General features: G+C 37.9%; 1 protein-coding gene across 2 annotated transcripts in view; it reads left to right on the top strand.

Moving 5' to 3' along the window:
- Window positions 1–26227, top strand: part of Tmem245 (transmembrane protein 245) — an 88870-nt gene that overhangs the window by 8380 nt on the left and 54263 nt on the right. For both annotated transcript variants that reach the window (XM_042694986.1, XM_042694995.1), the window contains exons 2-6: window positions 4161–4278; window positions 6092–6193; window positions 15400–15516; window positions 18589–18846; window positions 21891–22060. In XM_042694986.1, coding sequence (XP_042550920.1) covers window positions 4161–4278; window positions 6092–6193; window positions 15400–15516; window positions 18589–18846; window positions 21891–22060 — 765 coding nt within the window. The remainder of the gene's footprint in view (window positions 1–4160; window positions 4279–6091; window positions 6194–15399; window positions 15517–18588; window positions 18847–21890; window positions 22061–26227) is intronic.

Genomic DNA, 26227 nt, shown 5'->3' with positions numbered 1-26227 from the left:
TGCATGAGGCCCTGGGTTCAATTTCTCAGCACCACATAAACAGAAAAAAGCTGGAAGTGGCGCTGTGGCTCAAGTGGTAGAGCGCTAGCCTTGAGTTGAAGAGCTGAGGGATAGCACCCAGGCCCAGAGTTCAGGCCCCATGACTGACAAGACAAAACAAAACAAAACAAAAAAAATTCCACCTCTCTGTATATCATCTTAATAGTAACAATTAAAAACATTTAAATGAGATACTATTTACCACGTATGTATAGTTAGAACATATAACTCTGCACATTGCTCTTTCATTTATCCTTGTATTGTGTACCTCTTGTTGGAACTAGAGATTATGCTTTTTATTTTATTCATAGATGATACTGTATTTTAGTTAGAACAATCTTCTCTATTGCTATTTCTCCTTTATATTTATTTAAAAATTTTGCATGTTCATATATTGTGTTTTACTTAGAACAATTACCTCTTGCTCTCCTTTCCCTCCCTTCTCTTTTTCCTCTCTCTTCTTCCTTCTCCCCTCCCTCTCTCCCTTCCTCTTAGGGCCTTGTACTTCCTAGGCTGGCACTCTACTACTTGACCCATACATCCAGCTTTGTTTTTTGCTGGTTATTTTAGAGGTAGGTCTTGAGAACTTTATGCTGTCCTGGTTAGATTTGAATCGCGATCCTTCTACTCTTAGCCTCCCTAGTAGCTAGGATTACAAGTGTGAATCACAGGTGCCTGGCTTTGCTTCTGATATTGCTATAGTATAAATACTAGGCACCCCCCCCCCCCAATAAAATAAGATGATGGATTTTTTTCTTAGCTTTGAATTTATATTAGAATACTATAATAAACAGTTTTAGCCTCTGGTAATTGTGTAATCATATTTACTCTATTCTATACACTACTTTTACAAATGGCTATGTCAACTAAATAAATATATTTCTGTGACTTTTCTCTGAGGAAACACTTCAAAATATTTTTTTAAAGAATTCACACCTGTTATCCTGGCTTCTTAGAAAGCTGAGATCTGAGGATCATTGTTCAAAGCCACCATGGTCAGGAAAGTCCATGAGATTTGTATATTCAGTTAATCACAAAAAGCCGGAAGTGAAGCTGTGGCTCAAGTGGTAGATTTCTAATCTTTAGCAAAAAATCCCAGGACAGTATCCAGGCTGAGTTCCAGCATGCACATGCGTGCACGCGCACATGTGCACACACACACATACACACACTTCCAGCCCCAGGACTGGTGCTCATGTGTACACACACATACACTTCCAGCCCCAGGACTGGGGCACATGTGTACACACACACACACACACACACACACACACACACACCCAGGACTGGTGCGCATGTGTACACACACACACACACACTTCCAGCCCCAGGACTGGTGCTCATGTGTACACACACACACACACACACACACACACACACACACACACACACACACACTTCCAGCCCCAGGACTGGTGCTCATGTGTACACACACACACACTTCCAGCCCCAGGACTGGGGCACATGTGTACACAAACACACACACACACACACACCCACACCCAGGACTGGTGCGCATGTGTACACACACACACACACACACACTTCCAGCCCCAGGACTGGTGCTCATGTGTATACACACACACACACACACACTTCCAGCCCCAGGACTAGTGCGCATGTGTACATACACACACTTCCAGCCCCAGGACTGGTGCACATGTGTACACACACACACACACACACACACACACACACACACACACACACACACACACACACACACACACACACACACACACACACACACACCCAGTCCATAATACTGAAAGAGGATCCCTTCCTCTCCACCCCCTATTTGTAGGCCTACCATTTGAGCTACATCTCTAGCCACTAAGACTTAGCATTTCTCTTTATTAAAGCCTAATCTTATTTGAATTAGCCTATTGGTCCAGTTGTAAGGTATATTTTTGAATCATTGTAGATCATCTCACTTTTTATTGACTGTTTTGTGTAATCTGTGAGTTTGATTAGTATGCGTTCTAGTCTTCTAAGTAACTGATTAATGTGTATGAGCTGGTCACCTGTATGTCACATACTGATCCTTTTACTGAGGCTCACTTTTGATTTTCACAGTTTAGAGTTGCAATTGGCCAAATTTTTCCCTATAAAAATTGAAGCAGCCTTTGCTTTTATTTTTTCTAGCACTACACTTTCTATCCTTATGGTTCAGAAAGCAGACTTTGGAGCCAGAGTTTTAGATTCTAATTCAGGCCCTGTCACTTACCAGCTGTGTAATGGTAGTCAAGTCATTTCTTTGAAATCTCAGATCTTTAATCTGTGGAATGTACATATTTCGTGGGTATAGGAGGATTAAATTAGTTCCCTGGCACATAGTATTATTGTACTCACTGCTTGTTTTGAGCTTAACAATCAAATACTGAGTTCTTTGAATTTCTGAGGTTAATTTGCTTGATCTTACACTTCTAGGATATTAACTCAGGACCTTGAGCTTAAACTCCATGTCCTTTATATAGATTTGAGCTGAAGTGTGCTTCAGTGTTCTACCCTCAAGTGGTAGAACACCTCCTTAGCAAGTGCAAATTTCTGAATTTAAACCTTAGTACCAAAAAAAGAGCTTCTTTAATATTTTACCTGGTAGAGTTAATTTTTAATGTTTCACCTGATAGAACTGATGGAAGAAAAGTATTGTAGTCTTCTTTTCATTATAAAAGAGCTAGTACTTGAGAAAGGCAATTAGGAAGAAAACAGAAAAGTGAAAGGATCAATTTGTGGTTGAGCACATGGTTTTTGTCAGCTTGAGGCCTAGGGTTCAAGTACTGAGGGTGGGAGAAGAAAATACTCAGCCTCTAATACAACTACTACTTTTTCATTTCCCTTCCTCCACCATTTGGTAGTTGTGGTTATGTCATTTGTGGCTTTGTTGTATGTATATTTTATTTTTGGGGTTATATCATATTAGGAATTTTAAAACTATATATTCTTTGTTTAAAAAACAGTTTCAGTGGTTGTATAACATCGATAGTTAATTATTTTCCAGATGCCCATCTTTTAGGAAATTACCTCTCTACTATACTTGATCACACTCTGATTAGCCCCTTTTTAGTAAAAGCTTTTCCAAAGGCTATCGTTTTTGTAAGGATAAAGTCCAAAGCTAAATTCTTAGGACAGAAACTATGAACGTTTCCAACACCTATGAGTTATTTTATTGAAGATGTGACTAAAACTCCCATCTTTGTAGTAATGCCAACAGTTTTTCCCCACCACCATGCTCAGAATTAAGTCCTAATTTTTTTTGGTTTTAATTTGCTTTTCCCCTAAGGCTCATGTCAACCTTGAATTTTATATTCTCAGGCTTACTTTAATAAGTTCTTGGTGCTCAAGTTATTCTTTTGTAAATGTTCTGTTAAAACAAAGTTTATGTGGTATGTAGGCTACACTAGGTGATATTTCTTTTCTTTTGCGGTTTTTAATTTTTTTGTTTTTATTAAGTAGTTGTGTGAATTGGTTACAATTCCCTAAGTCAGTTTATGAATACAATGCTTCTTGGTCAATGTGGATGATGCTTAAGTGCTGGTAGGTATTTAGTTCTAGGGAGAATAGAAGAGGAGATTGGCTGGTAAAATTTTCAGGCATCCATTCTTCAACTGGTACCTGAACCTCAACGTAGATTCTAACTACCTGTTACCTGGCAGAGTCACACTTCAGGTAGCTGCCTTCTTTTTACTTTTAAGAAATGATGCGTTCATAGTAACAAACAGGCTAAAATGGCAATTTAATCTATTTGGAAAGCTTGCTTTCCTCCTCTCCCCCTTTAGTCATTAATTGGCAGAGAAAATTTTAGGAATTCCACAAGATGGAACTCATGCCTAGCTTATATATTGAATATTTTAACTTTTTAAGTGTTTCTGGGTATTTTTGTTAAACATTTAAATATTTAAGTGTTACTGTATGAGATCAAGTGCCTGTTCATTTCAGAATAAACGGGAGAAAGAATCAAGTATGTTCCTTTAATACCACCGACCACCTTCATCTTTCCAGTGTTATGTCTAGAGCACTCAGGGGATGTAGATGCTTGCAAATGTTGTATAATTGAATGTTCATCTTCATGTTTGCATATATATTTATTTATAACTATGTCCATGTTTCATTTATTTAAGATCTGGACTTTGGTAGTTGGCTATGTGTTGGCCGTTTCATTCAAGTGGAATGCCAGCACTGAACGCTATCTGAGAGCAGTTTCAATTCCTGTCTGGATTATCTTGCTTTTTCATTTAGGTGGGTTCTTCTTCCTCCTTATTTTTTTAAGTCCAGTTTAATATTAGCAGATGCTCATTATATAAGGGATAGTTCTTTGTAGTGTTACATTTAAAATTAAAATGTAAAGTGAGTTCTCTGTAATGTTACATGTAAAATGTTATGTGTAAAATTTTTTAAAAAGGGAAATGTTATGTGTTACTCCCATTAATTTTTAATGAAAAATCATATGTTTTAAAATGTTGATCTTTTGGGAAGACTGAATGTCTTCTGGCTCTGACAGACTCCTAATTCATGCTCAAGTCTTTGCTCAATTAAAGTGTACTTTTTTTAAATGTCAAGCCTTGAATTACATTACATATCCTATTTCAACAAAGCCCTTTAAAAGTAAGTATATAGTAAGTAGAGCACACTTAACTGTCACAGTCATTTTTCATATGTCAGTGTTATAGAATATACAGATAAGTAGTCAAGGATTAGAGGTGCTTCTGTGTATTAAGTAGTCAAAGGGACCAGAGATGGTTACCTTGAGTAAGAGCCAGGGACTAAGACAGGAGTGAGAGAGCACATGGAAATGAGGATATAAAATATAAAGGCCTGTATCTCATATTTAAAGGACTGTGTCCTGTGAAAGAGTGCTTTAAGCAGATCTCTGTAACCGTGAGGAGTAGCTGTCAGATCTGAATAGCGTTACAAAAGACAAATCCCTAGTCAACAGGAGTAGTAGTTGATGTCTAAGTTGCTGAGTGAGTTCCTTCTTACACGAAACCCTTCATTGTTAGCTCTGTGGCTACTGCGATGTTGTAGAATGATGGTCTTAGCATGATACATGATGTATGGTTGTTCTCAATATTTCAATGGCTGAGCTGATGAAAATACTAAGTTCTAATTTTAAAAGAAAATTTAGTTATCCAGTAGGTAGTCTAAGATATTTTTTAGAACAAAACCGTTACAAATAAAAAGTTGATTGAAATGGTTTTTTGATTAGACTTTGATTTAACAAAATATTATTGGAGGGCTGGGAAGGGGGCTCAGTGGTAGAGTGCTTGCCTTGCATGCATGAGGCCCTGGGTTCGATTCCTCAGCACCACATAAGCAGAAAAAGCCAGAAGTGACACTGTGGCTCAAGTGGTAGAGCGCTAGTCTTGAGCTGAAGAGCTGAGGAACAGCACCCAGACCTAGAGTTCAGGCCCCATGCCTGGCAAAAAAAAAAATATATATATATATATATATTATTGGAATACTAATTTGACTTGTTTTATGTTTGAGGAAGGTAGAAAAGGGAAGCAGGCAGGTATGTCTGTCTGTAAGGTAGTAGATGGAACTCAAGGACATATAAGTGGTTAGATGTAGAGACCTCACCCTTGGAGACTTGTTCACATTTTTTTCTTGACTTTCTGAGGAGGATACGTGCTCTTGAGGGCTCTTTGATCTTTTTTTTTGAAAGAATTCATGCCTAGTGATAGTTTTGAAAAGTCAGATCAGACTTCATGACTTGAAGATCTATGCCTGATTCTGTTCATTTGGGCTCACATGTGGGGTTTGAATTTGGGGTGGTCTTAAACTGAATGTGCTTTAGGAGGGACTAAATCCCATCGGTGACACAAGCCCCTGAAGCATGGGCTGCTGGTACATACTTAAGACCAGAGAGCATGGATAACCTAGAAGAATTCCTGGATTGAGATTTGTCTAATTAATGGCCTTTCAAAATATGTTCATAGTGAAATAACTTAATAAGTATATGCAACAAATTGTTCTGTAAGTCTTCAAAACTGATTATTTAAAGAAAGTTCTAGGTGTTTATTTCATTAAAAATATTCTTAATAATTTTCAGCATCATTGGCTGGCTCATGGAGAATTCCAGTATTCCTGGTTATTGTTTTCCTGATGTCTGTGGGCACCCTCTATGAAAAGCAGAATGGGAAAGAGTCTGCTGGTAAGAAATACAGTATTCTGTAAATATTGTCATTAAGAGTATTTTGAAGAATAGTTTTTTTGAATGATGCCACGATCAAATCTCTGAGTCTATATAACAGTCTTTAGTAGTTTCTAAATAGAAAATAAGTTTATTTAAAATATCTTAGGTTTAGAAAAAAAGACAAGAAAAGACAGGAAGAAAAAAATACAATAAAATACCTTAGATTTTTAGACCATTTTTTAAAAAATATTTTTTGATATTTATTAGTTGAGGTATAGTTCATATGAAATTAACCATCACTCACTTAGAATATTTATTTAGTATATTTATAGTATTATGCAGCCATTAGCTTCATCTAGTTCTAAGACATTTTCATTATCCCAAAAGGAAAGTGTACGGGTACCAATAGTTTATTACTTTGTGGCCGAATATGCTACCATATGTATATGTTGAGTTTTAGGAGTCCTTTAAGTTTTGTTACATATGTGAATACTTAGCAGATATATTGTTTGTAAGTATCTTCTGCCATTACGTAGTTTGTCTTTTCTTGATGGCCTTGTTTGATGTACAGAAAGCTTTAGTTTTTTTTTTTTTTGGGTCCTGTCTGGGGCCTGAACTCTGGGCCTGGGCGCTGTACCTCAGCTCTTCAGCTCAAGGCTAGCGTTCTACCACTTGAGCCGCAGTGCCACTTTCGGCTTTTTTCTTTTTGCTTATGTGTTGCTGAGGAATTAACCCAGGGCCTCAGGCATGCAAGGCAAGCGCTCTACCACTGAGCCACCTTCCCAGCCCAAGCTTTAGTTTTGAAGTCTAATTTTCCTATTTTTTCTTTCATTACTTATGCACTTGGTATCATAGCTAACAAACTATTACCAAATCCTATACAATGAATATTTACTCCTATACTTTCCTCTGAGAACTTTTTTTTTTTTTTTTTTTTTATTTGCCAGTCCTGGGGCTTGAACTGTAGGCCTGGGCACTTTCCCTGGCCAGCCGCCTTTTGTGCAAGTCTGGCACTCTACCACTTAAGCCACAGTGCCACTTGGCTCTATCTGTGATTAATTGGAGATAAGAGTCTCACAGACTTTCCTGCCCCAGAATGTCTTCAAACCATGATCCTCAGATTTCATCCCTCCTGAGTAGCTAGGATTACAGGCATGAATGAGCCACTGGCACTTGGCTTAAACTTTATGTTTTTTATCTATTTCATTTAGGTCATTGACTCATTTGAGTTAATTTTTATATATAGTGGAGGTAAGGGATCAACTTTTTTTTTTTGGCAAGTAAAAATATAGTTCTAGCATAGTGTTTTTTTTTCCCCCTTGGTACTCTTTTTAAAAAAAAATCAGTCAAGCATAGATAATAGATTTGTTTCTGGACATTCCATTCCATTTTTTTCCATTTCTAGTATTCCCACTCCCATTTCATTCCATTTCCATTCTATTGATTTGTGTGTTTGTCCTTATGCCAGTACCACAGTGTTCTGATGACTATAATTTGTAGTAGGTTTTGAAGTTGAGTTGTGTTTTTTTACCTTTGTTCTTTTTCAAGATTGTCTTGGTTATTTGAGATCCTTGAATTTCCATGTCTATTTTAGCATCATCTTCAATACTTTTGCAAAAATGTCTGTCTTTGTGTGTGTGTGTGTGTGTGTGTGTGTGTGTGTGTGTGTGTGTGTGTGTGTGTGTGTGTGTGTGTGTGTGTGTGTGTGTGTGTGTGTGTGTGTGTGTGTGTGTGTGTGTGTGTGTGTGTGTGTGTGTGTGTGTGTGTGCCAATCCCAGAAAATGAATTTAGGGCCTTGTACTCTGGCTTGGCTTTTTTTTGGTCATGGCTGGTGCTCTGCCACTGTGCCACACCTCCAGCCTGGCATTTTTGCTGGTTAACTGGCAATAGAGTATTGAGGGATCTTCTGCCTAGCCTGTCTTCAAACCTTGATCTTCTAGGTTTCAGCCTTCTGAGGAGCTAGGATTATAGGCCTGGCCACCAGCACCTGACCTATAATGGTTTTTGATAAGGACTGTGTCAAATCTACGACCACTTGGGGGATTACTGACATCTTTACACTATCACAACAAAAAAAACCCTTCCAGATAAAGGACATAAGATGTATTTCCAATAATTTAGTTGTTCTCTAATTTCTTCCACAGTGTTCCACAGTTTTTAGTGTACGAATGTTATACTTGGTTTAATTTACTCCTTAGTTTCTAAAAAAATTATAAATGAAATGTTTTCTTAATTTTTTTCTTGGATGGTTCATTGCCAGTGCATAGTTAGAAATAAAACTGATATTTATGATCTTGAATCTAACTTCGTAGAATTTGTTAGTTTCAGTTTTTGGTTTTATTTATTTATTTTTTTTTTTGGTAGGGATTGAACTCTGGGCTTGGGTGCTGTCCCTGCGTTCTTCAGCTCAAGGTGAATGCTCTACCGCTTGAGCCACAGTGCCACTTCTGGTTTTCTAGTGGTTTATTAGAGATAAGAGTCTCACGGATTTCCTGCCCGGGCTGGCTTTGAACCGCGATCCTCAGATCTCAGCCTCCTGAGTAGCTAGGATGACAGGCGTAAGCCACCTACGCCCAGCTTTTAGTTTCAGTTTTTTAGTTAAATTTTTAGGATCTGCTAAGGAATGGTTTATATGTCTTAAGTCTTTTTTTTTTTTTCTTCCTGTACATGGGGCTTGAATTAAGGGCCTGGGTGCTGTCCCTGAGCTCTTTTGTTAAAGGCTAGTGCCCTACCACTTTTAGCCCCAACTCCACTCAGTTTTCTGGTGGTTAATTGGAGATAAGGGTCTGGTGGACTTTTCTGCCCAGGCTGAATTAGAACTGTGATCCTCAGATCTCAGCCTCCTGAGTAGCTAGGATTACAAGTGTGAGTCACAAGCATCTGGCTTTTTTTTTTAAGCACAAAAAAGTGGGTCATAGGGAACATTCTCTTTTGGAATATGCATTTTAAACTTAATTATGTCATGAGCACATTTCTGTGTTAACATTCTTCTACAGCATTATTTTTAGCATCTTCATTTTATTCTAGTTACAAGGCTATTTATATCACTTGATATATTTGTATAGCTATCTTATAAATTGTTTTTTTAAAAGTGAATTGTTGGGCTGGGAAGGTGGCTTAGTGGTAGAGAGCTTTCCTTGCATGCATGAGGCTCTGGGTTCAATTACGCAGTACCACATAAGCAGAAAATAAAAGCTGGAAGTGGCGCCCTGGCTCAGGTGGTAGAGCGCAAGCCTTGAGCTGAAGAGCTTAGGCATGGCGCCCAGGCCCAGAGTTCAGGCCCCACGACCAGCAAAAAAAAAAAAAAAAAAAACTAACCAAAGAGAAGTTTTACCTTGTTTTTCTTCCTGTTCTCTAGTTGTAGGTGATTCAGATCGCTCTGCTTATTACCCTCACTGTAGTTTGGCTTTCCCTTTGGGTTGCTTTTGTCCTGAGTTATGTACTGTCAGCTACACGTATCTGTTCAACCAACTGAAGCTGGAAAATATTTCGAAAAAAATTATATCTGATTTCATTAGAAATCAAAAGGTGAGTTTGTTCCCTAGGTTTAGAAAACTTCTGGATCATTATTGAGTTAGTTTTAGCATCTTCTAAATCCAGGGAACTTGGTTACTTTCTCTTTGATCTGGGGAGCTCTTATAAGCATATCTGGAAAGTCCAATATCAAGTGTAGGGGGGAAAAAAGCCATTTAAATGCTTTAATGCCTACCATTTGCTAAGAACTTCCTTTCAAAATTTAAGTAATTGGGGCTGGGAAGGTGGCTCAGTGGTAGAGCGCTTGCCTTGCATGCCTGAGGCCCTGGGTTCAATTCCTCAGCACCACATAAGCAAAAAGAAAAAGCCGGAAGTGGCACTGTGGCTCAAGTGGTAGAGCGCTAGCCTTGAGCTGAAGAGCTGAGGGACAGTGCCCAGGCCCAGAGTTCAGGCCCCACGACCGGACCCAAAAAAAAAAAAAAAATTTAAGTAATTATATGACAATTCAAAAATGGGTTTTTAAGTATGATACATTTCGATCAGTATCATCCCTTCTATTCTCCCCAATTTTTCTAACACTACTCATACCTTCAAGTTACCTTGCTTCATTTTCACATTTGTACATTGAATATAATAACTATATTCTCCTTCTCTTTCTCTCTGTATTCATTTATTCCTTCTCCTCTTGACCCCTCCCTACCCCCCAAAAAAACAAACGAACAAGCAGACATGTTTCAGATTTCTGGTTAGGAACTTTTATATGCTTGGTAATGGGGCATGCCTGTAGTCCCAGCAGTTGGGAGGCTGAGACAGGAGTGTTTTGAGTTGAGGACAGCCTAGGTTAGACAGGGAGATTATCTGAAAAATCAATACTGCCAAGAAGTGCTATCTTTTGAAATCTTAAAAAAAAAAAAAACCTTAACTACACACACACACTCAGACAAATAAATCAAAAGTAGCTTTGTAAAATAGATGACAGATCTGTTTGCAGATGTAGGAATTTAGTTCAGATGACTTGTCTACAGTTACACAGGTGGAGCTAAGATTTAACCTAAGGTCTTTGACCTTTAGCTCAGTGTTCTTTCCCTTTGAATAATCATGAATGACCTTCCTGACATTGGTAATTATAAGGGGACCTGAAATTCCTTTGCAGGGAATAGTTGGGATCACATGTAATATGAATAAACACATGTGATCCAATTAAGTTCAAATAGGAAAAGTAGAGAAGTGGACTAAACTTACTACTTACCTCTTACTCCATATTTATGGTGCTATCAGGTAAGTAGTCCTAGAAGAACTCCTGGTCCATATCTAGGGCCTCCTGAGTGACACTTGAAGCAGTTGAAAGAAGATATATTTTCCACATTAGTAGTAGAAACAGGTTTCTTCAAAGGAAACCTTGCAAGCTGGGTATGCTTTAGTTGATAGGTATTCAGTGCCTCCATCTAGCAGGCATCTTTGCAGGCATTTTTGCCAACTGCCACTATTACTGGGAAAATGAAGTAGACTAGGAAGTAGCCTTTTATTTAGAATGTTTCCAGAATATATCTTCTCATGATTATTAAAAAGTTAGTCTGCTTGTTGTTATATTCGTTGTATTACCAGATTTTAATCTGAACGTGTACTCTCTTTCTCTGTGCTAGTCTGAATTTCTGTCCTGGTCAGTGGCCTTCTTCCTTGAACCTGTGACTCAATTCATACTACCTCTGTCCCTGGGGAAATTCATACTTGAAGCTTTAGATACTCTTTCCTTTTTTTTTTTTTCTTCTGTGCTTGGGTCTCAAGATAGAGTCCCTTGTTTTTAACTTTTTTTTTAAACTGAGTACCATGACCTTGTCTAGAGTTTAGCCTTGGCATTCTTCTGTTCAGATCCTTAGGGTTTTGAAATGCTGAAGGACACCACTGTGGGAGAACTCATTAAAATGCTTGTTTGATAAGAGCCTTTGCCCAAGTACTCTTCATTGATTTTCTCTGTGTGCTATGCCTTTCATATTTTTGTGAAATTCAAGATAGTCTAAAAATTGCTGAATCTTTTGTATATTACCTAGAAGAGCTTGCATGGGTTTATTGATGTTAGCAAAAATTGTTGAATATGTACTGTATATTCGCTGTTAGTTCTTATTAGAGTTAGTTCTTAAGCCATTGCCTTGAAGATTCAATATATTGATTTTAGTTTACTCTATACAGAGGGGAGATGGAAAAATATCTACTAAGGGCAATAAGACTTAAGCAAATAGATATATTGTTAAGTAAAAGGGATAGGCTGTACAGAGAAATATCTTGGTCCTGGTGGCTTATGCTTATAGTTCATTCTATTAAAACCAATAGTTTTGGCTACGATTTATTGAGTGCTTTTGCATACTATACATTATCATGGGAATTTTATATGTGCCGAAATAAGAATTTACAACAGCCCCATTTTGCCCATATTGAAAAAAAGATGTAGGCATTAATAACTCGTCTGTGGTCATCTACATAGTAAGGATTGGGCCTGGGATTTGAACTTGGGTAGTCTTGTTTTCTCACATATACTGCATCTCTGAATTGTCCTTCCTCTGAGCACAGGAACTCCTGAGACTTTCCATTCTCTGGTCTCTGTTTTCCATGTACCCGTCCACCCTTCTAATTATACCCTGTGGTTTGGAGTACTTTGTAAGAGGACACTGCTCTTTCTCTTTCTCTGCCTGTCTTGGAACATGTTTGCATCCCTATCTTCTAAGGAACCAGCCTCTCTCAGTCCTTCTCCAGAGTAGATTTGTTCTATTTTTTTTATCTGGTTAGTGTTTGCGAAAGTGGATTTAGAGGGTGGCATAATTGAATATTCTTGGAAATAGCTCCTTTGGAAACCTTCTCTGATCTCCCAGCATGGATTAGGTTTCCATCCTGTAGCCCCACACACTTCCTATGTTACAGTGGTGTCCTATCTGAGGATTATATTGTTAGGCTGACCTTGAGGCTGGTGTCTTGGTTTCTTATCTCAGTTTAATGGCCCAGTCACCTCTTCAGTGAGTGAATACTTGGTGGGGGGGTGGTGACATTTAGCAATGTACGTTAAAGTGAGGCTGAATGAAAGTACATATTTGAGGAGATCTAAGATGATTTTGTAATCTTGGAGCTACATAAAAGACACCAAGAAACTTACTTCGATGTGCCTCAAAAGTGAGCCACCCTCTTATTCAAGGACAAGCTTTGTGTATTTTGTTAGAATGACATCTATTATCTTTGAAGCTTTCAACAACATTTTTACAATCTTAAGTGATTTAGATTGATGTTACCTGCTGTATTATGTTGCTTTTCTAGTGTATTCATATTTGTAGAGCTTAAAAAGTACATAATGAACATTAGTGAGACTGCTGTGGAAATTCTTAGGTCTCCCCTGGCATTGATCAACTGTTTTGTTTAGTATGGTAAAGCTTTCTTCCAGATAAAACCTGTCTTTGGCCCTGGAAGTCGGGGGGGGGGGGGGGGGGGGAGTGAGTCTCCACTTAATTGAATTGCTTGTGTACAAGTGTATTTAGTAATTTAGGACCTTTGACTAGTTGTCCATTTTGTAAATCAGAACAATACTACTTTTTAGCATTTTGACTGGAAGGCTCCTCTCCTCCCCCCAATCTTTTCTATTTCTACCTTACTGTCTTGAGACAGATAGAATAATAATAACAAATTTTGTTATTGAGTGGATTCTAAGACATCTCCTTTGGGCCTGCTTCTAAGAAACTAATCCTGTCCTGTCTCTGGTGCCCTTAGTCTCTTTGTGAAACTTATGTCTAGAATTCTTAACAGACTTTTAGCATCATTATCTGATTCCTCATTTATTGTTTTAATTGTAATCTGGAAACCTACACACCTGTACCTTTGATTTCTATAGTTAGTCACTGAGAATGGTCTACTTTGACTTCTCCCTGCCTGTTGAGTCTAGTCACTTCTACTTTTCCTTTTGCCACTGTGAACTGTACTGTTACTACATCTTGGCTATAATACCATAGTAGCTCCCTGAGGTCTCTTTAGGTCTTCTGTTTTTCTTCAAACAAGCAAGAATGATCTTTACATTTCAAACCTAGTCATTTATTTACAAGGTAGAAGGGGGGTGAATACAATTACAAAAGGCAAGGGATAAGATCCTTGTAGTGAGGATACTGTTTTGTATCTTGTATTCCTACTGAAAGCCTCCAGTTCTGCAAGACATTTACATTGGGGAAAACTGGGCAAAGGGTAACACAGAGATTCTAATTCTCTTCTTTTTTGGGGGGAGGGTAGATGGAGGGGGGTTGGTTGTGGGCTTGAACTCAGGTCCTAGGCACTGTCCCTGAGCTTTTTTGCTCAAGCCTAGACTACCACTTTGAGCCAAGGTGCCCAGTTTTTCCAGTTTTCTGGTGATGAATTGGAAATAAGAGTCTTACAGACTTTCCTGCCCCAGCTGGCTTTGAACCATGAATTTTGGAAAGACTAGTCATCTAAGCTTAGCTCGTATATAGGTAGAATCAGCACAACCAGAAGAAAAGCTCTTGGACACTAAAGGACTATTTGGTTATTTTCACCAGCCAAGAGTCAGACATCACAAACTTCTGTTGAGTTGCCACAGTAAAACTATATGTCTCCATGGCTGCTTGACATGAGAACTGTGCCCCTTCCAAATGATACTATGATATTCTTGTCTTACACATAGATGCTCTTGCTTGGTAAAAATTGCATTACATGTGATCTGCTTTGCTGCAAAAGAGTAAGAAATACAGTCCTTACTTTCCAGCCTCTGTTGTGTAAGAAACTATACTAGAACATAATATTGTGTGAGCTAGTCTGCATCATATGCTGTGGTAGCTTAAAAAGTGACCATTTCAAATAGACCTTACTTGCTAGTAACTGTTTTATTTGAATCCAGTGCAGATGATTCAACTTGGCACTACCTATTAGAAACTTAACATGGAAATGTATAATGATGTTTTTTCCAAGTAGTGGATTTTGCCTCCAGTGGATTATTTACTTGTGGATCTATATGGTTTTGCACAATATCTATGCATTTACATGTTTATCGAATGTTATTACTGAGAATATCAAATATGGATTCTCTGATACTGTACTAGAAACTAGTAATACAAAGTAGAGTAAGACAGTTTAATCCAAAGAGCTTTCAAACTTGCTTTGGGTATGCTTTTCAGTAGAAGTGTGCATTACAGTCAACTGCAGCACAGTGGCTCATGCCTCTAATCATAGTAACTCGGGGGAATGGAGTGGGGTGGGGGTGGGGGGTAGAAATTGGCAGAATTTTGATTTGAGGCCAGACTGTGTAAAAGTAAGTGAAACCTATCTCAGTAAGGCAGGCATAGTAATCTATAATTCCAGCTAGATAGGAAATACAAGTTGGAGGATTGCAATCTGAGGCCAGCTCAGGCAAAAATGTGAGAGACCCTATCTGAAAAACAGCCAAAATAAAGGACTGGAAGTATGGTTCAAATTCCAGTACTGGTGGGATGGCATGGTAGGGAGGAGGTTTTCTTGTGAAGTTAAAAAAAATTATAAGCCTAGTATTTCAGATATACATCTGTTATCCACACCAGATTCCCAAATACACAGAAAGTTCTAAGACTTAAATGTTGCTGATTTTTGAGCATTCTTCTACATGGAAAAATAGTCCAGTGGATCAGAAATAACTATTTTATTTCATTTCTGGTGAAAATTTTGCATTATTGTTAAACTATGTATTTCCTGTTTTGTTCATTTGCTTTAAAACTTTTTTTTTTTTTTTTTTACAGGGGCAGAATTACCAGGGCAAGTTATCTCCATGGCAGCTTCTACTCTAGCAAATCTGGCCATCTCTATCACAGGGTATGAGTCAAGCAGTGAGGACCAGCCCTCCACTCTGCCTGCAGGTGACTGAAAGCATTCAAGGGTTTTCAGAAAAATGTGATGTACTAGCATCATACCATGCTACTTAGGCTTTCTGAGTACTATTCCTGAGTACTATTTTTATGCCTTTTCACTCTTACCTTATTACTTTTCATGAACTTAATTATTTACACACTTGGGGTTCCTAGCTTGGCTTTTTCCCTACTTTTTAAAAAAAGGCTTTTCTCAGCCAGGCACCAGTGGCTCAGGCCTGTAATTCTAGCAACTCAGGAGACTGAGATCTGAGGATCATGGTTTGAAGCCAGCCAGGATAGAAAAGTTCCTTATGAGACACTTACCTCCAATTAACCACTCAAAAACTAGAAGTGGCACTGTGGCTCAAGTGGTGGAGTCCTAGCCTTGAACACAAAGAGGCTCAGGGACAGTGCTCAGGCCTGAGTTCAAGCCCCACAACTGACAAAAACAAACAAACAAAAAAGGCTTTTCTCATTTTTCTTTTATTCTTTAGCATTCATTCCCTCCCCCTGTCCCCCAGAGTCCTATTTACCTTTGAAACAGTTCTTCCCCACTTTCTGATTCTCTTATTTTCTATTTCATTTTCTACAACTGTCAGTTCTCTTTGTTTTATTTTGATCTTTATTCTGTTGCTTTCTTTTCTTTCTTCTACCCATTTCACTTGCTTGTGCTCTCTCCCCTTCTTCCTTATATGAACCTCTCAGGAGGGAGAAGGAAATATGGCTTTTATTTTCTTTGTCCTAGTTAACCATTTCTTTGTCATTCTAAAGGTTAGATTTTCATGCCTCATGCTGTCCTCTTTAAAACATGTCCTCTTTAAAACATGTTTTTCTGGCTTCTGGCATTGCAGGCTCCTGAAAGATATAGCTGGTAGATTTATACCAGATTTGGAAGCAGCATACTGCTTTCACAGACTTCAGGAATGTGGAAGACCATCCGGTTTATGTTGACTTGACATGTCTGATAGTGGCAAAGATATTTGGAATTAGGGGAAGTTTGTAGTGCACTCTTGAAGAACGAAATCAGACCTGTCTTAAAGGAAGCAATCAGCTAAGAGAAAGGCATTCAGTGTTAGAAGACACATTTTCCACATTGAATCATGTTTCCAAAGTAAACAGAGGATAGTATTTTTTTTTTTTTGTCAGTCATGGGGCTTGAACTCTGGGCTTGGGTGCTGTCCTTGCGCTCTTCAGCTCAAGGCGAGTGCACTCTACTGCTTGAGCCACAGCACCACTTCCAGTTTTCTAGTGGTTTATAGGAGATAAGAGTCTCACGGACTTTCCTGCCTGGGCTGGCTTTGAACTGGGATGCTCAGATCTCAGCCTCCTGAGTATAGCTAGGATTACAGGCGTGAGCCACCGGCGCCCTGCGAGGATGGTATTTTTTTTATTATGGAACTATCATTTTTCCAAATAACAGACACACTCACCAACTTGTAACTTTCATATTGGAAAGATACTTAGCAAAGCCAAACAGAAGTATAATGTAACTGGCCTGCTTGTCAGGGTACCAAGTGCAGTCCTAGTGAGGTGAGCTGACTGACTTATATCATAGTGCATGTTATCTTTTTTTTTTTGGGGGTGGGAGGTCCGGTCATGGGGCCTGAACTCTGGGCCTGGGTGCTGTCCCTCAGCTCTTCAGCTTAAGGCTAGCGCTCTACCACTTGAGTCACAGTGCCACTTCCGGCTTTTTTTCCTGCTTACGTGGTGCTGAGGAATCGAACCCAGGTCCTCAGGCATGCAAGGCAAGCGCTCTACCACTGAGCCACCTTCCCAGCCTGTGCATGTTATCTTGACTATAAAATTTAAAGTTAAACATTTAACATGAAAAGAAACACTAAGGAAATTATGATGCCAATACTTAGTGTGCTAATTGTATATCAGGGACAATTCTATGTATTAGCAATTCAGTGGGGAGAATAAAGGAGATCAGATCTTAGTCATTCAGCTCACTTGAGCTGAGAATGTGGAAAGGATAAAATATAAAAATTTTTAAAGATTTGGACAAATAGTAGGGGGTTGAGATTATGGGTATTGTTTCTTTTCTGTTTTCTAGACTTTCTGAAATATGATATTCCTTTTCTGTTCTCCATTTTCCTAACATGATATTCTTTCATAATTAACGATTTTTAAATGAAAGGTAAAAATCCGAAGTTTTATGATTTTGATAGTTCTGTCATCATGTGTATTGAATAATATTGCCTTGAGAGCTATATGACATTTGATGTATATGATGTGTCTCATCAAAACAAGAAAGCAGAATATACCCCATAGTGAAATCTAAAATTGTGTTAAAAGAGAAAGATGGCTGGGATTGTAGCTCAGAGTTAGAGCTCTTGCCTGATATTCATGAGGCCCCTGGTCCCATCCTTAATACTACAAATGTAGTAAACAGGGAGAAATTTTTAGAGAGGTTGTAGTATATATATTTGTGCTTTATTTGGTCATATACTTTCAATGAATAAGTACAATTTTCAGCTACTTTGTTATATACTTTTCTCTTATTGTCTTTGAGTTAAATATATATGCTTATATATATATATATATTTTTTTTAAACCTGGAACAGTATAAAGTAAAAAGTAAAATAATCCAAGTGGGTGCCAGTGGCTCATGCCAGTTATCCTAGCCACTCAGAAGGCTGAGATCTGAGGATTGTGGTTCAAAGCCTGCCCCAGCAGTAAAGTCAATGAGCCTCTTTTAACCATTGAAAAGCTCAAAGTGGAGATGTGGCTGAAGTGGTAGAGCCCTAGCCTTGAGCACAAAAGCTCAGGAACATCTCCTATGCCCTGAGTTCAAGCCTTAGGACCAACACACACACACATACATTAAGATATTCTTTGTTTCCCAAATCTACTTCCCAACAAATTTCCTTTCCCTAAATTCCAACTGTGTCAGCAGCATAATTCTCCACCAGTTTTTCAGTGCACATGCAAATCTTTTTGACTAATTTAATATAATACTGAATAGTATTGAAATGTATTTTGAAGGCTTGCAGTAGGCTTGTCTAACAAATTACTTTGTGTTGTTTCCCAATGTGAATGAAATAGCACATTATTTTTTTTTCACCATTCTCTTTTCAGAATCAATGGACAAGGAAGGCGAGCCTCCTCCAACATTGTCTGCTGCTGCTCCTCCTTCTTCTTCTTCTTCCCCTTCTTCCCCTTCTTGTCCTTCCTCCCCTTCACCCACTCTGGGCAGACAAAGGCCTGAGATTGGAACATTTCTCAGAAAGAAGAAAACTAGTGACATTTACTTTGTGTCTCTTGGCTGGGCCATCATAGTTGTCCAGCTCTGGCTGAACTTGTGGATTGTGCAGTTGCTGCCAGTGCCCATTGCAGGTCATTGTCTGGTTAAGTATGATCTTGCTTGTCTCTGATAACCTTTTTCTTTTTTATTGTTGGATTTTGATGTTTGAGATAATTTCACTATTATTTAAAATAAAACAGTTATATGTTTGTACTTAAGTCATGAGCAAACATTCTGGAATTTTATTACTTTGATACTTCTTTAATATTTCACTTTTAAATTCTAAATACATTCATTAGCCTCTTATATTTTATGTGGTACTTAAGGCAGTTAAATCCATGTAGAACATTGGCCATTCAGCTGCTCATAATTCTGTAGAAGAGAATGTTAATGATATAATCTGTGGATTTGTAGTTGAAATTTGAGCATTGCATTTTAGTTTTTATAGTGTAGCTTTTTTTTTTTTTTTGTCAGTCATGGGGCTTGAACCCTCAGCCTGGACCCTGTCCCTGAGCTCTTCAGCTCACTCATCTTCATGAGTGCTCTACCATTTGAGCCATAGCACCACTTCCGGTTTTCTGGTAGTTAATTGGAGATAAGAGTCTCATGGATATTCCTGCTGATGCTGGCTTTGAACTGTAATCCTCATATCTCAGCCTCTTGAGTGACTAGGATTACAGGTGTGAGCCACCAGTGCCCAGCTTCATGCTTTTTTTTTTTTTTATTGCTATCATAAAGGTGATGTACAGAGGGTTTGCAGTTATATATGTCAAATAAAGCATTTTTTTTTAACAGTGTCAACCCTTCCCTCGTTTTCTCCCAGTTTTGCCCTCCCTTTTCCACCCACAACTTTTTTCTTTTTTTGGTTCCAGTCGTGGGGCCTGAACTCTGGGCCTGGGTGCTGTCCCTCAGCTCTTCAGCTCAAGGCTAGCTCTCTAACACTTGAGCCACAGCGCCACTTCCGGCTTTTTTCTTTTTGCTTATGTGGTGCTGGGGAATTGAACCCAGGGCCTCAGGCTTGCAAGGCAAGCGCTCTACCACTGAGCCACCTTCCCAGACCCCATTTTCAACATAGCATCTAGTGAGTACCACTGTTGCATTAATTTATCCTTTGTCCTACCATTTGTGTAATAATCTCTTACCCTCCTGTTTTATTTTATTTTCCTTTTGTCTGTTTGTTCATTAATAGTATGCATTTAATCTAAAGAAAATATAGGCTTATGTATATGTCTACAGATGGACTTATAAAAATTATGTGTGTGCATGTGTGTTTTGAATATATATATATATATATATACACATATATATGTACACACATGTAGCTGTATTAAAAAGAAATCTTACGCTTTTTTTCACCTCATTAAATCAGGTACTTTAGTACTGTACTGTGGTCATTTGAGGTTTACCTAAATTGGGCTTATTTTTGTGAAAGCTGTTTTTCTGAAGACTGACGAGAGTAAGGAAAAAGTTTTCTCTGACTCAGGTATATCTGAGAACTTTTTTGATACATCTCTGATTATTTACTTTCTTCTTATTATAAGTCCTCAATGGACGCTGTGAATTCTACTATCTAGGTTTCTCCTGCATTTCACTAGTCTTCATCTTCCAGATCAAGATTCTTCATTGATTAAAACATGATTTTTGGGAGCCTGTACAATGGCCCTAAAGTCTAAACTTACTTGCCTATTTACCTTCTAGTTAGTTAGTTTTTACCCTGCATTGTTCTCATTCAATTGGCTAGGTAATTAAATAGCTAACCATTATTTTAAACATTTGTTTTGACCAGAGCAGTATATAGTGCCTGTATTTAGGGAATTGTCAATGTCAATAGTTTAAGTTTGCTTCTACTTCTTATGTCCTTATATTTGGAACATGACAATTAATAACAAGATGCAATTATAATTAAAGTCATAGTGAACATACTATTGCCATGTATTCTGTTAAGAAATTTGTAGATATGCTTACTGAAATGTAATTTAAATTGCTCTTCTAGATGTCTTTTTTTTTTTCCCAAGATGATTTCTTTATGTTGGCAAATCATGTATGGATGCAGATTGGATCCCCTTTTCCTTAAAGTTTGTTGGCAGGGGTTAGGTTTACCTGTTAAGTTTCATATCTGAACATTCTGATTATCAGAAGAATTTATTATGAACATAGATTCAATAAGGTGGCCCAGGGAAGATTTTCCACAGTCTCTAATATAATAGTCAATAGTGATTTAAAAATGCTAATGAAGAAATTGTTGAACTGGTATGTAATGAGCTCATGGCTTAAAATATTAAACTGAACCTTCTGGAATTAAGGATGAACTTAAGAAATTGAATCCTTGGCATTAGGGAAATGATACTAGAGAGGAACAGTTATCCAGGTTCAAACTTGAAGTGAAATCTCAGGGATCAGGAACACTTCTTCTGGCCCCTCAACCTTCTTAGTTGGCTTTAACAGAAATTCAACAGGAATTTCCCTCTGCCTTGAACTCCAGTCTTCTCTAGTTACCTGACAGAGCTTATTGAATATTTGCCATTACAGTACTGGATATCCTAATAGCACCACAAACTCATCTCCTTGTGCAAAACCTCAGGGCCACTTGCAGCAGCAGCCCTGCATGCACTTGGTACCTTCCACTGTAGAGCCTTGTCTGTTTAGAGCATCAAGTAAGGAAAGAAGTCACAGTGGGAAACTGTGCCCGGCAGTGGAATAGAGTTCTAATTCCATGGATGTGGTATACCTTATATAGTCACTGAATACCAGGACATTTAAGAACAAAATTTGGGAAGAGTGCTATAATAACCACGGAGATTGAGAAATGTCAGGAGTTAGTTTTCTTTACTTGTTTTAAAAAGGGGAGGTGTGGGAGCCATTTACTATCTGCCATTTTCGTGATAAGAGCTTACATTGATGTGGGCTATAGAATAATCCCTGATTCTCCCAGGGGTTCAGGCTTCACAGATTTCACAGAACATGGTGTATGGGTAGAGAGAGTTTTAGTTACTTTGCCAATCCTTGAACTCCCCCACCCTCCTTTTTGAATGTTTATCTTTATTTTAATACTATTTTACTGTTGCATAAACCTTTTCATGTTCTAACTTTCTAATCTATAATTTGTCTACATATGCTTTTTTTTTTGTCCTTTTAGTCTGGATAATCAAAAAGCTTGTCATTCACTTTGGAGTTGTGGACTTCCTGGAGAAACGGTGCCGGGTATGGTGGCAGGTTGTTGAAGGCTTCCTGAAGGAGCGACAGGAGGCTTTAGCCCCATGGCCAATTATTGGGCTTGGAAAATTTCTGTTAAAAGTTGATAGCAAGGTATGTTAAGAACTGGGGCTGTTTTAATGGAGTTTTTATATTTCATGGTTTGAAATAATTCCATTTTATGAAATAGCATGTTTATTTTGTGAATACTGATGAAACATTTAATATGATACAATCTTATAGCTTTGAATGAGTCACAATAAAGATGGAATGGTTAATAAGTTAGAATAGGTATTGCATGCTTTTTCCTCTTAAGAATGGGAGAAAATGATTTTACAGAAGACTGACTTCAACTCCTTGGCTTAGGACCACATTAAAATCCAGAGAAGTTAAGTGATTTGCTGAAAATTAGGTAATTTGCTAGGGGCTTAGTCTGGTGAATACTTTTGGAGTGATTCCTGTTTGTCAGATAGTATGCTGAGTTCCAGACAAAATCAGATGCGTCTTGGAAAACCAAGTAAAGCTTATTAGAGGAAAGAGACAGCAATTTAGGAAAACTCAAAGGCTTAGTTTGTAAAGAGTATGGATTCATCAGGCTCTGGTGGCTCACACCTGTAATCCTAGCTAGTCAGGGGCTGAGGTCTGAGGATCATGGTTTGAAGTCAGCCTGTAAGACTCTTATCTCCAATTAACCATTCAAAAACTGGAAGTAGTGCTATGGCTCAAGTGGTAGAGTACTAGCCTTGATTGCAAAGAGGCTCAGGAACGGTACATAGGCCCTGAGTTCAAGCCCCACAATCAATGGAAAAAAAGAAAGTATGGATTCTAAATCCAAACTCTGGTTTCAGATCTCACTTGTGTTACTACCCTGGTGACCTTGGACATGTTTCTTAACTTTTCTGTGCCTTGGTTTCGTAATCAACAAAATAAGTATAATAGTACCCACCTTGTAGAATGGTTGGGAGAATTAAGTGATCTAATACATATATAAGATCCCTCTATCTGTGGCTGGTGGATTCAGTAAGCTATTTTAGGTGTTAGATATTGTTATAATTTGCATTGGAAAAGAATGTATGGGATGCATATATTTGAGCCAGAATTGCCTTATGTTGGTGATGGTGGAAAGGGAAGCCTTGTTGAGGGAATAATGTCAGCCAATTTTTAAGCATAAATTGGAATTTATTAGAGACATGTCAGGTAAAAGCTGGGCGATGGAGCAGTGAAAAAGATGAAACACTGAGCTTGCAAGCATTCAGGTTATTTTCCACATTTTTAATTGTTGGATTGTCAACAGAATTTGTGGTTATCATTTCAGTCATTGTTTATCTTAAACAATCATTATTTATTTACATTCTCTTGATTAAAACTTTGGTAATGCATTTCCTTTACCCCTGTTTTTCCTGACAATTTCCTCCTCATCCTCTCAGTGACTGTCTTTTCTTTTCATACTATTATTGCATTCTCTAATGATATGCCACTGTTCTTATCTTCTCTTTCGTACCTTATCCCCTGTCCTCAAGCTCTGGCACTGGCTAAATAAGAAGGTAAATGAACACATGGATGTCGATTTTCACTATTGAATTCTGTAACCCTGTCTTCCCTCTAGTATCTCCTTTCTCACTTGTGTTTCTGTCCATATGTCAAACTAAGCTTTTATTTTAAAAATTCTAATTATAAGCTATGGAAGGTCATGAGGCATGAGTACTGTCACAGTGAAATTTGCTAAACAAAGGTTTTTAGGTACCTGTTTCCAAGGTTGGTAAGAAATTCTCTATTGTAGTCCATATGTCCACTGTAAATAATGTCCGTATCTTTTTTCTATAATGTGGCTACTCTGATGTATTTTTATCTATTTTTCTTTTTTAAAACAATATCTTGTATATATTTTGAACATGCCATCCTCCTGCCTCAGCCTCCCAAGTGCTGAGATTAAAGGCACGTACTATGATGCCTTGTTTGTTTTCCTTTGTTGTATGAAAAGACATCAGGCAATAGTTACTGGAAAGCAAAGAAAATTCTGTTGCTTTTTCTTCTACAAATAATGCAAATTAAAAAAAAAACCCTGACAAGTCTGAAGTATTTCTACTATCTGTTGTTCTCTTTTTTTAAAAAAAAGTCGTTTCCATAATTTTATTTTTAACTTAAGATAGCTTGTAGTTAGGGCCTGTAATGGTTAATTTTGTGTTTCCAGAGACTTGAGGTTTTATCTGTGTTAGCTCCTTTTCATGGTTGGCATGGAATAGTAGCTACATTTCAAAAAACTTCAGTAATAGTAATCCAAATATATATTAGGAATGCCTTGAACAGATAGCAAGTGGAAATAGTGCTTACATGTATTCTATTTAAACATATGACTCAAAAGTCTTTAGTGAAAACACATCCTACTATAAGGGTATTTCTTGAAAATAGATTACATTTATTCTTAATTAATTTTTGTATTATTGGATATCAAACTTAAGGTTTCTTTCATGGTAGGCAAGTATGCTACCACTGACCTACACTCCCAGACCCAAATCAGACTTTGGAATATGGAGATTATAGTTCCTTTTTCTTTTTCTCCCCCTTATTCCTCTCTCCCCCTCCAGTTGAAATGGAGGTATGGAGAAATTTGATGACACCTGAAATTTTAAATTTAAATGGAAAATCAGCAGTGTGCAAAGTATACTCATTCTCTACTGCTCCTATATCACCTATACATGGTTGAATACAACTCTCTTCCCTATAAATAAATACGTTTAGTTCTTTGGAAATGATATGCAAAGTCACATTTTACTACCAAAATAGGTGATTTTGTATGTTTTTGTAATTTGTTTATATGGAACTGAAATTATCCTCAAGATAAAGAATAGCTATGTTAATTAGATACAATTTGATCCACCCTCAGTGAACTAAATGACTTAACCTAACTTACAAACCTCTGGTCAATAGCTGAATTATTTAGTTCAAAAAGATTCCTAAGAAACCAACTATTTATGTATGTATGTATGTATTTAACTAGTCCTGAGCCTTGTACCCTAGCCTTGGTGCTGCTCTGAACTTCTGTGCTCAAGGCTAGGTCTTGAACCACAGTCCAGTTGCAGCTTTTTTGGTACATAAATTGGAGATAAGAGTCTGAAGGACTTTACTTCCCAGTCCTCAGCCTCCATTGTAGCTAGGATTACATGCCTAAGCTACCACGCATATATGGCAACAATTATATTTATTTTCGTGATTACAGAAGCATACATAAAACATTCCTGTGGAATTGAAGTACAACTCCTTGACATCCTGAGTGAATGTTTCAGGAAAGCAAAATAAGTTCAGGCTTATTTCATAGGACAATTCTAGATTACAAAACATCTAGGGGCTGGGAAGGTGGCTCAGTGGTAGAGCACTTGCCTTGCATCCATGAGGCCCTGGGTTCGATTCCTCAGCACCACATAAGCAAAAAGAAAAAAAGCCGGAAGTGGCACTGTGGCTCAAGTGGTAGAGCTCTAGCCTTGAGCTGAAGAGCTGAGGGACAGCACCCAGGCCCAGAGTTCAGGTCCCACGACCGGACCCCCCCCCCCCCCAAAAAAAAAAAATCTAAGGTCAGAAAATTGCAATATTGGGTAATTTTGGTATACAAAATACCTAAGTAGAATGAATGGGAAATCAATTAAAAAGAAGTGGGACATTGGTGGCTCATACCTAGCTACTCTGGAGGCTGAGATCTGAGGATTGTGATTCAAACCCAGCCCAGGCAAGAAGGCCCATGAGACTCATCTCTAGTTACCAAAAAGGCAGATGTAGGTCTGTAGCTCAGGTCACTGTGGCTCAAGACTTGATCAGGGAAAATGTCCAGGTTCTGTTTTCAAGCCTCAGGACTGGCACCAAAAAAAAAAAAAAAAAAAGAAGTTAGATACTCCTAGCTTACACCTGTTATCCTAACTATTCAAGAGGCTGAGATTTCAGGTTCTAGACTCAAAGTCAGCATGGGCAGATAAATCTTCAAGACACATCTTTATTTGACCAGCAAAAGGAAGTAAAGACAGAGTGCCAGCTGTGAGTGAAAAAGCTAAGCTAGCATGCAGATCCTGAATTCAAGCTCTAGTGGCAAAAAAATAAAACAAAGAAAATAAAAGAGAAAGTTTAAGTGTTCCCTTATTTCCTTGAGCTTAATTATTTATTGTAGTATATATTTACAGTAAGGCTCAATTACAGTTTGGTTAAAAATGAAGGAAAACAAAGTTCAGAAAAAATAGAAGAGAAACAGCAATGGAATGATACTTTTTTTTTCAGATATTGCTATTTTTTAGGTTG

This window comes from Dipodomys spectabilis, unplaced genomic scaffold (genome assembly GCF_019054845.1).
Source record: "Dipodomys spectabilis isolate Male_0828 unplaced genomic scaffold, ASM1905484v1 ptg000006l, whole genome shotgun sequence".
In the NCBI taxonomy this organism is placed as follows: domain Eukaryota; kingdom Metazoa; phylum Chordata; class Mammalia; order Rodentia; family Heteromyidae; genus Dipodomys; species Dipodomys spectabilis.
This window is presented reverse-complemented; position numbering and strand designations above follow the sequence as displayed.